The 11200-nt window shown below is 45.2% G+C and overlaps 1 protein-coding gene across 1 annotated transcript; it reads left to right on the top strand.

Annotated features, from left to right (window-relative positions):
- Positions 1-3753: 3753 nt before the first annotated feature.
- IER2 (immediate early response 2) lies at positions 3754-6507 on the top strand. The gene has a single exon (XM_061616704.1). It carries the CDS (start codon positions 4041-4043, stop codon positions 4785-4787), a length of 747 nt encoding a protein of 248 aa, XP_061472688.1. The 5' UTR covers positions 3754-4040; the 3' UTR covers positions 4788-6507.
- The last annotated feature ends 4693 nt before the right edge of the window (positions 6508-11200 follow it).

Raw genomic sequence — 11200 nt, forward strand, 5'->3', positions numbered from 1 at the left:
CTGGGAGATTCGAGCTGTGCCTGTGCCATTGCTATGAAGGGCTCTAGTGGCGTGTGTGCAATTTGTGTGTATAAAGTGTCGTGTTGCATCTCGCAGCGGCGTGTGTAAACAGATAGATGGCAAGGCAGAGCCGTTCCTTCCTTGGACAGCCTCTCGGAAATTCAGCGGAACCTTTCTTCCTGTTGTCCATGTATGGACACAGGAAGCAAGGCAGCTACAAACGTAAGCATATTTTAGAACGTTTGTAGACGCAACTTTGACTCCTCCCCTGTCGTCATGGGGCATTAATACATGTAAGGAAACGGTAACCAAAGAGGCTGGGATGACCTAAATAGAGGGAGGAGCCTCTTAAACGAAGAAACCCCTGGAGAGAAAATCGATGGGGAGCCGAGAGTAAGAGTCCTTTCTCACCACAGTAATCTGTGAAAATACAAACGGTCCTCTCAATCCTATCAAAAACGAATAAAACGTTTGCTAGGACCTACGCCTTTAAAATGAAATATATTATGATGCGTGCGTGAATGTGACTCAGTAATCTGTGATGCGTGCAAAAAGAGCCTAACAACATCTCAGCTTGTGTAGTAACAAAGCCATGCCAGTGTGAGGGAAAGTAGGGACGCAATCTGGGACCAAGCCCCATTGAACACAACGGATTTTACTTCCGAGTCGTGAGCAGCAAAAGCACACTCCCAAAGAACTGTTTCAGCAATACTGGCAGAGGAGGGAAGGAGCCACAAGCATTCCTCTTAGACAAGTTGACAAGGAAGAAAGGAGGAAGCTCCCTCCTCCACATTCTGCTACTAAGGAACGGACACATGACTAGAACTCAGTTTTTCCCCTGGTTGGGCAATGAGAGCAGGAAAAACCACCCTCCTGCACAAGCTCCTGCTCCTAGCAGGAGACTTGTCGACCACAGTGGGAAGTGCTACTGTCCTGTCAAGCAATCCTGAATTCTCATATATTTGTATGTAAAAGGTCTTGTGCAGTAAACCATAATTCTTCCATGTGTACAATAATTCTTGCATGTCTGACAACACTTACAAAGGTGCATCGAAGGTAATATGCGTCCTGCAGCTGTCTGACCTGTTATCACACTTGCCAGGCCACAGAATGGATTCTGCATACCGAGTTTGGCCTCTTCCTATCTGGGCCATACTTGCTCCTGACCAAAAACAGAAAGAACAGGACTGACCTTTTTTAAATACTTTGGGGTTGTTCTTAAACTGCTGTAAAAAAATGTGTAATTCTAGGTACTGAATCAGCTTCTTGAAGACAATGCTGAAAGGTTTGTGCAGTCATTGCTTATCCATCTGACATCCTTAGCTTAATTTCCATGATGGGGCAAGAGCTTGAGATTTATTGAGATATATTATTCACCATTTACTTGTGCCTGTAGCACCTATTAAAGAGTTTTTGCATTGCTTTGGTTTTGATATTTCAGAGGTCTTTTACAATTACTTCCACACTGTATTCTGTTGAGAATTCAGCAGTCTCAACATCATTTCTAAGTCAAATTTTCATTTGCTATAGCCCACAGACTTACTCAACTTTTGATGAAATACGGGGATTGCAAGCATCAACTTGCAACCACAGTGCAGTCAAAGATTTTGTGGTTGATTTAGCTAGTGAGGCAATTTTAAATAGCTTAGCAAATCAAATTAAAACTGATTGAGTCATAAATATGTTATTGTATTAGAAGTAGCTCTGCATTAAAACAAAACAGATTTGCTGTAGAATGTGAGCCCTTAACTGTATAGTAATAAGTTTCCAAATTTCAAAACAAACTGCTTGATAATCGTGGTCATAGCAAAAAGTGGGGGTTCATCTTTTCCCCAGGTGTGGCCCAAAGACAGCAGAACTAAATTGGTATGTTTTGGGATTCCCAAGAAAGGGAACCCAAGGAAGCAAAATCAGAGAATTGGATGAATCCTCCAGCATGGCAACTGATACAAACACATTTTCACTCTGAACATGCTTACTTTGAAGTACGTTCCACTGAAATCAATGTAACTTAATTACACATAGAATGTTTAGGATTAGAATCCAAATAAAACATTTTTGTCTGGCATGCATCACTTATGAATGTTCTTCATTTAGAAAGATGAAAAATCATAGGTACATTATGGCCAATTTTGACTTTTGTTATGAATGTGGGAAATGCAATAAGCCATTTAAGGCTACAGTCTTCTAGACACTTGGAAGCAAGTTCTATTTAAAATTAATAGGGATTCCTTAGAAATGAACATAGATAGAACATGTGTCACTCATGGAAACAGCTAAAGTAGGAGAGCATACTGACCCTTTCTGTAGGGCTGCTTCACACGTGCATATTTATTACTACAATATCAAGTGATGGCTTGTATGTAAATCAGCAATCACAGATCTAACCCAACAGATAGGCATGTCATTGCAAATGCAATGTTTTTAAATAGTCAGTTCTTTTGCTCATCAGAAGTATAGAATATACTATAGAAATATAGAATAATCATGTTATTCTACATGCATGTGTAAACGAGACCTTAGTGATTAGGAAATGAGGAGCAGACCCATACCCTCCGTCCAAATCTAATGAAGCAATGCAGAAACATTTGGTGAAGATTGGTCAGGATGGAGCTGGCATCACTTTTTTCTTGCACTAGTGCTTGGCTGATGCTCTGAGAATCATGGAACTAGAGATTTAATTGGAGGCACAGAGAAACTGTATTGATCTGAAAGGACATACATTGGGCATTTTCTAGTTTTTGCAGTGTTCCTAACCACACGCACTGAGCCCTGGTTGAAGGTGCTATATTTCAGAGAGATTGTGCACTAATTTCATGGCGCACACATGCATATACAGTCTGTTAAAGCAGAGTGAGGAACCTGTGGGCCTCCAGATATTGTTGGATTACAATGTCCATTATCACTGGCCATGCCAGCTGAGGCTGATGGGAGATGAGCCCAATGACATCCAGAGGGCCACTGGTTCCCCATCAGGGATGACTGAAGACATTTCACTACCTGTGATGAAGATGGTCCCCCCCCCATGTAGAGACTGGTAGCTTAGTCTTACTTCAACACTCTTCCACCACCTCTGAGATTAGAAGGCTCAGGGCAGACTGCGTGCCACACAATGCCAACAGTTCACCAAAGTTTCTCACCTTTCAGTATCGACTGAGGCAGTCACCTCACAATCTGCCTAATGATAGAGTCTGTTCCTGGTGCCTGCTGTAAAGGCAAGTTCACCAGCTGAGAGCTGCACCATGGTGGCTGGTGTAATATCACTTTTATGTCTCCCTCATTTCAGATGGCAAGCATTCCAACAGAGTCACAGGTCAATTGCAGTGATCAAATGTAATCTAGTGAACAGAAATCAAGTCATACCCATGCATTGTCGCAATTCCCAGTCTTAATGTGTGGAAACCCGTCCCACTGATTTCGGTTGAACCCAAAAGCAATAAATGTGCTTGCAGTTTCAACGAAGCCAATCGCACAACACTTAAGTAAATTATCTATGGAATCCGCAGCCACAGGTCGTGCACGCTTTTTAATTCCCAGTTATGCATTGCACGCATTCATAGACAGCCTAAGTCCTAGTCTCTTTTGTTGCCAGCAGCGGCCGCCTTCCACCCTCATTCTATTTGGCGGCAGGGCGGGCCCTTTGCTCTTTCCTCCTCCTTCTCCTCCCCCACTCCCTTCCTCCTTCTCCCACTCCCTGACATTTCCGTCTACCCCTCCCCCTCTCGGAGAGGGCGGCCAGTGGCGCGCTGCAAAGGGCCGGATGCGGCTCGCAGAGTGGGCGGAGGAGGCCCAGGCGCTGAGATCACCGGGAGTATAAAAACAAGCGCGCTGGGCGCGGCCCCGCTCAGTCGGGGTGGACGTCTTGAGGAAGGGATACCGGGAAGGATACGCTTCTACAGCAAAACAAACAAACTCAAATTAAGAACAGGGGGTGCGCCACTTTCGCCATTAAAGGAGAAAGTGCCGGGGTTCCCTCTCGGCCCGTAGAGCCCCGAAGAAGTCTAAAAGGCTCGAACCGCGGGAAAGCCGGCTCCGCCATCATGGAAGTGCAGAAGGAAGCGCAGCGTATTATGACCATGTCGGTGTGGAAAATGTATCATTCGCGTATGCAGCGCGGCGGTCTCCGGCTACACCGCAGCCTGCAGTTGTCCCTTGTTATGCGGAACGCCCGGGACCTCTACCTCTCCGCCAAGCTCGAGGAAGAGGATGAGATGGCGGGAGGGATGGCCGAGGATTTTGCCGGGGGGCTGGACATGCAAGGGGAGGCGCCCGCCCCTCGACATCTGGAGGAGCCTCCGGCAACCCCCTTTCCCCAAGTCCAGAAGGAGGGGCCTCTTCCTATCCCGCAGTCTTTAGAGGCACAGCCGCCGCCGCCGCCGCCCTGTGCCAATCTCGATCCAGAACCTATGGAGACCCAGGAGGAGCCCAACAGCGGCTCGCCCGCGCCTCCCTCATCTCCGACTGCGTGGAGCCAAGGTGCCTCTGGGCCTCAACCGGGCGCCGCTAAACCTAGCCGCAAGCGCCGCAGTAGCAGCCTAGGCAAGATCGGGGCCGCCGAAGCCGGCCTGGTGCCCAGCAAAAAGGCGAAGCTTGTGGAAGAGGAAGGCGAGCGGCAGCCGCAGCGCCAAGAGGGGCCTTTCCCGAGCTTAGCCAGAGTCCTACAGGACCGATTCTCCGGCTTGATCCTCCAGCCTCCTCCAGCTAAAGGCGCCGACGAGCCCAAAGCGAGCTGCAGGCAAGGGGACGGCGTGCTAAGCATAATGGTGAGAGCCGTGGTGGCCTTCTAAAGCGCCCCCGCCAGGGACTCGTAGCTGGAAACTTCTCTCTCTGGAGAAGCGGAGCCTGCCGAAGCCTCTCTCTGTAGAGGAGCTGAACACCGCCTCCAACTCCCGCCGTCGGCCCCCTCTCCTTGGTGGCGGGGTCTTGGCGGTTAGGAAGACGCACAGCGGGAGGCTGGTGATGGACTGGGGGCGGGCGGGGGGAGCGCTAGTGGGTCCCTCCTCCCTTTTCTCCCCCTCCGGGTTTAGGCGAGAGACGCTGTGGTGGCTTGGGAAGAAGACGAGACAAAAGGCTGTGAGAAACGCAGCGACTGTTAACGAAGGACGCCCCAGCTCGGCCTGTGAGCCTGGGACGCGGCTGTTGTGCGCCATACGAAAGACTGGTTGCGCCAACGAGAGCGTCGGTGTTATGGGACACGATAAAATTACTTTGGGGGGTGGGAGCAACCTCTAGGAAAAGGGGGGAGACTCGCAGCATTTGGGTCTTTTAAATCCGGATTCGGGTGGAAAGCAACCACGATCTGTACTGGGTGCACTTTTTTTGGTGCTAGTCAATAACAATGACGTGTTCATCCTGCCTTTCCTTGACGAGTTATTGCCAGTTCTGGGTTGATACTTACGCCTCTTCTCCCCACCTCCTCCTTTTCTTCTTTCTGAATGGGGCTAGAAGGGACTTAAGGTTTGTTAGGCAGGGCCCCTTAAGGGGTAAAAAGAGTCATGCTGAGAACTGTTGAAGAAAAGCAGCTTTTGTCAGTCCCGCTTGGGGGGGGGAGAATCTACCCAACATTCTTTTCCTCAGGGCCATCCGTTTCTTCTTACCTAGTAATTAAGAATGATGAAGTGGCCTGTTTCTTTGTGCCAGAGAAGATCTCAAAACCAGATTAGTCTTGCCAATGTGTGTATGGTGAGCAGGAATAGACATGGGGGAGGGGAAAACCCAACCAGTCATACTAGTTATGACACATCTCTCATATGACTCGCATTTGCATTACACTGGGTCCAAGAGTGCAGGGGATTTCCTGCTCATGTTGCCTTAGTTGTGTTTGTTGGTTTTTGTTTTTCTAAGGTGTGTGTGTGTGGAACCCTGAATGACTGTAGGGGAGGAAGACAAGTGGTTTTTCCCTTTAAGATATAATCTTAAAGGCTTGCTGGTGGTTTTCCTAGATGACGGCAGCTGTTTATATATTGAACGGTAATGAGGGATACCATTTTATGTCCACAAACATTTTTTTCTTCTTTCCATTCCTTATGTAGCTTGGATATTTTTCACCCAAGAAAGGGGAATGTGGGCAATAAAACCAGTCTTCTGCTTGTCCATATGGGTGTGTTCTGCTGTGTGTTTTGGGTCTAAAAACAAAACAGTAAATCAAGTCATTCTCGGGGATTTCAGGACACTGTTTTTGCCTTTGTTCATGAACTTTTCTTCCACTCTGTCTCTAAATGTATGAAGCAGTTGCTATTTACCTGGATTTATCTATTGTTTCATCTCAAATGCTTCATAAGTGTTTGTTTGATACAAGCTCTAGCTTTAGGGTTGGGAGCAGATGTGTAAGAATGTATTCTAAAATGGCAGTAGGTTGGTCACTGTCAAGGTACTTTGTAATGCTAACTGTATGTAATTTGCATTTATCTTGTGTTTGCCTCAAAGGGCAAAATACAAGCTCACTTGGTTTTATCTTCATGGTGTTAATATTTTTGGTCGTTGAAATAAAGACCATTTGTTTTTTTACTCCTCTGGTGTTTAGTTCCTTACTTTAAAAAAAGCCCCCCAAAATGTGAACTTCATAGAGGGTTATCTTTCTGGGAAAGGATATAGGAGAGGAGAATGTTCAAGCGCTTACCTCATAAATGTATGAGACTGCCTACTATATTAAACTAGTTAATGTACAAAATAGAGAAACAAAGGGAAACAGCATGTTGGTGGCAGAGCAGACAACATTTAGTTCCTTAATCAACTGCACATTTAAAGGGCAAAAATTCCAAACTTTTGTGTATGGGCTGTTGCAAATCTGAATTATTTGATGATGGGGATTGTGGAGTTAACAAGGTCTCCAAAACTAGCCTGCAAAGTATGTATTAATGAGGGCACTGGACTCCTAGAGCATCCAGAATTTGCTGTTGATTTATGTAGCTTTTTCCAGCTGGGGTGGGGGGAGAGAAGGGGTTACAGACAAGCTAAGCCTTGATTGGGTGGGTGGCAGGCTTTCCTGATAAACTCCTATGATGTTTGGGTTTGCCTTTCAAATCTCACCATGGCAGGTAGCATGGGTCAAGTAGGTTGAGTTGCATAACGATGCGTGGTTTCAGGAAGGGGTGAGAGCATGGGAAACTTATATTTAGAGCGCCAGTAATGGCTTGTAAACTTGTTTACGATGAACTAAAATAGCCTTTCCATAAACATGGGCCAGTCGCCAGTGGATAGGGTTGGCATGCAGGAGCTTGGATGCGAGTGTGCTTTGCAAAACAGCAGTAGCAGTATCGTGAGGTGGTAATCCCTTAAGGGAGCAACTTGTGCTTGTGTTCAGTCCCTGATCATGTAATGGAAACCCTTGTCATAAGGGTTTGTTGGCTCAATACAGGTCAGATTGGACCCCATGGATGGGAGGCACCACTGCAAATCCCCAAGGAAGGCTGAGTGTAGTCCCTTTCAATTGAAACTTTTAAACAGGATGGCTGTAAAAGTTCTAGTTGGATGAGGCATGGCCTCATTTGATTACCATCAACAAAATACTGTCTCTTGGCTTCGTTTCCAGTGATTTTTGTATGACAGTTTTGCAATTGTCATACAATTGCAAAACATCTGAAATGAGGGGATGACAGATAACTAAAGGAATAAAATATATGTTGGAAAATAGAGCTAAACAGTTCTAATATCAGCTGGCTTAAAAATGCGAATATACCTCTTAAATAATTTGGTGTCTCAAGGATGTATGCTTTGGGGAAAAGTCCAGCATTTAGCATAGGTAGTTAAAAATGAGCCAAGGTTTTATTAAGTACTTTCTTTACAACCCCTTGGGTTTTAGTGGATGCTACATGAGACAGCTGAGCAAGCAGGTGGGGTAAGTTCAATGGTGATGGGGCCCCAGGGGCTAAAGGAACTCTGCTGTGATTCAAGACTCAGGAATTTACTCCTTGTAATCTGAGCTGCTGCCAGTTTAGAGGCCAAAACCTGGTAATTTTCGCTTTTATAACAATCTGCTGATTGCCTGCCTCAAGAGCTTTTATAAAACTAATTCCTCAACTGGTGTAAAGTGCTTGAGGTTTTTGGAGTACGAATGACTGACAGCTGTTAGCCATTTCTTTTGGTTTTTTAACTGAAGAGCAGGATTATGACTTGTGGACACATGAGAATCTTAGATCTAATTCTGAACTGTGGTGGTGAACCTCTGTCTAAACTGTACCACATCTGAGCGCAGGTCAGGACTTGAGTGAGTGAGTGCCTTCTAATACAAACATTTCCCTGCACATAGAAAATGATGTTAATGAGAACTAGGCCTCAAGTTCAGCCCAGCCCTAAATTTTCCCACAAAAACCCACTCCACCCCATCAGTGAGTCAGCTGGAAAGTTGTCTCTGTTGGAGCTTGGCTCCTCTGTCCCTGGATGAAAAATATACTTGTGGTTTGGCATGATAGGGTATTAGAACCATGACCTACTTTCTTACGACAGTCGAATATTCTGCACAAAGGATGCAAGATGCTAGCTGAACTAGGGGACTTCTGCTGAGATTCTGAGTATTATCTCTCCCCTCCCGTAAAGTACAGTTGGTGTGCGGAATAGAGCCAAGAAGGTCTGGCTAGAATTTGAAGACACACCCATATGCCCTAAGGCCTTTACTGCTCATGTTACTTTTAGTCAAAGGTGTTTGTGTAAGGTCTTAAATTCTCTTTGGTATGCTATTACTGTAAATTAAAGGGGTGGGGGAGAGGGAGAATTCAGGACAAGTTAGGACAGGAGAATTTCTAGAAGTAAGGGATTTTGAAGTTAGACTTTTCCACGCATCCGTGTATATTAGGAGGGAAGAGGGGGAGATAGTTCTATCTCTGAGTAGGGAGAAAACAAAGGAACAAATAGGTTTCAAGATTTCAACTAAATGGTATTTTGTAGAAGTCCAAGTCACACAGAAACTTCATGTCCTTTTTTATCTTATGACACTTTAAAAAAGTTCTGTAACACCTTAATTAGGGTAATTGAAATGCTAAGTATTGAGATAAGACTATTATCTGCCTGAAGGTGTTAAAATCCATATATCCCAAGTAGTACTTGATAATGAGGGAGCCCTGTGGAACTGTGAAAGCTTAAAATCCACTTTCGCTATTGATATGAGGGCACCATAAAGGATATTGCCCATTTAGTTCATCTGATTTATTAATCAATCTATGCCAGGGACAGACTTCTCAAGACCATTCCCAGCACAGGGTGTGACAGATTTTTTTTAAAAAAAAAATTACGGCCAGGAACCATTCCCAAAAGTGATCCTTGTGAGCAACTTCAAGAAAGAAGGGGAGAATGTACAAAAACTTCCTTACTTAAGGTCAAGGATCAATCCTGGCTTTGTGGTAACCGAGGACCTTGTTCTGCCAGACTATCAGGCCCATTCATTCCAGCTACACAGGATGCAAGACTTCCCATGCAATGCCTCCTAGTCCACTGTCCAATGCATTGAGAAAATCTCCCTCCTGATATGGAGGATTTTTTTAAAAAAGCTCTTGGAAATATACACCATTAAATATTATAACATATTCTGGAGAGGGCAGAGGTTTTGGGGGGTTAAATGTATAATTTTAATTTTATTCCTTTTGCAGCTTGAAAATGGCACCTGCTGTGGTTCCCAGTGTCGCTAGATAGACAGGCAACCCAATGTTGCCTTGCATATAAGGATCTCAGGTAGGAGGATGAGGCAAGACTTCTACTTAGTATCTTCAAAAGTATCTGCTCTGACACACAGCAGGTCATAGGCTAAACGGGCTACAATTTGCCTCTGCATAAGGCTGCCTCTTGTATGTGGGAACAGAATGATGGAGGAAACATTCTACAGCTTTGGGCCTCTTCTGACAAGTGATTTGTCATGTAATAATTATATAGTGTATGCTCCGTATGTGTTTTCAACAAAGTGGAAAACTAATGACAATTTTTCTTTCCCGTTTGCAATATTATACTAGGTTTGTATCTATTTAAGATCTGTATGAAGTCTAGCATGTCCATCCTCTCCTCTTTCCTCCCCCCACCTTAAGCTTTCTAGCTCTGTTGCTGTGTGGGAAACCCACAGAGAGCTCAGACAATTCTGCATTGCACCTAGGGGCCTTGTCATGCCATTGCCTGTGTAAGACACTCCCCTTGTAAATAGACAGAAGGGTCTTTGATAACGCCCCAAACACATCTCCAGCAGAACAAAGGCAGCATAGCTAATGGCTCCCACTCACACAGTGTGACTCTCTGCCAGGAATCTGAACTCCCTCCACCCCCTAAAGGCACAGGCTGAAGTACAGAGAAGAAGAACAAACCATCTATGCCAGGATACAGGGGTTGCAGAGCAAAGAAGGCCTAGCACACCAAACACAGTTAAGGTTAATTTCCTGTGCATCAGTTACCCCTGGAGACAGGATACCAAAGCGGATGACCTGTTCCGCTTTACCCTGAGCCGGGCTGCATCCGGCACCTGCTGAAGTTCCTGTGTTCTCATGGGGAGAGAGGAGGGAAGAGTGCCAGAGGGACTGTGTACCTTTAGTCTGAGATTCTTGGCCTGATGACCACAGCTTCCTCCTCCTGCCAATTATTGCTATTACATAACTATATTAATTGGTATGGAATTTTAATTTTCTCTTTTCTGGTTTCACAGAGTTTTCCTTTGTTTCGTTTAGTAAGAGGCAGAGAAAGAAGTAGTTTCTAGCCTTTCTGCATTCAGAATACACATTCAGCCTATAAAAGGACAAAATACTACAGCATCAAAACAATAGGATTATAGGAACTCATTCAGAGGAGAGATTTGCATGCCCATTGTCCAGTCACCTGTAAACATACAAATCCTTTGTAGGTTATGTTAGTACCCCATTTCAAGATTGAAAAATGGAAATTGACTGCTTTCAAGTCAATTTCGACTTATGGCAACCCTATGAATAGGGTTTTCATGGTAAACGGTATTCAGAGGTGGTTTTACCATTGCCTTCCTCCGAGGCTGAGAGGCAGTGACTGGCCCAAGGTCATCCAGTGAGCTCCATGGTTGTGTGGGGATTCGAACCCTGGTCTCCCAGGTCGTAGTCCAACACCTCATATTTGGTTATATTCCTGGATGTGGTGAAAGTGCTTTGTTCTCATTACAAAGCTGGTTACTAAACCCAGGTTCCAGACCTCTGGCCCTGGCAGCAACTCTGCCCACACTTCCCGTGGCTGCATACAGAAACCAGGACTTTATCCCTTAACTGCC

Source organism: Rhineura floridana, chromosome 3 (assembly GCF_030035675.1).
Source record: "Rhineura floridana isolate rRhiFlo1 chromosome 3, rRhiFlo1.hap2, whole genome shotgun sequence".
NCBI lineage: Eukaryota > Metazoa > Chordata > Lepidosauria > Squamata > Rhineuridae > Rhineura > Rhineura floridana.

Coding starts and splice junctions, on each gene's coding strand:
- IER2 (XM_061616704.1), top strand. CDS start 4,041: ATGGAAGTGCAGAAGGAAGCGCAGCGTATTATGACCATGTCGGTGTGG.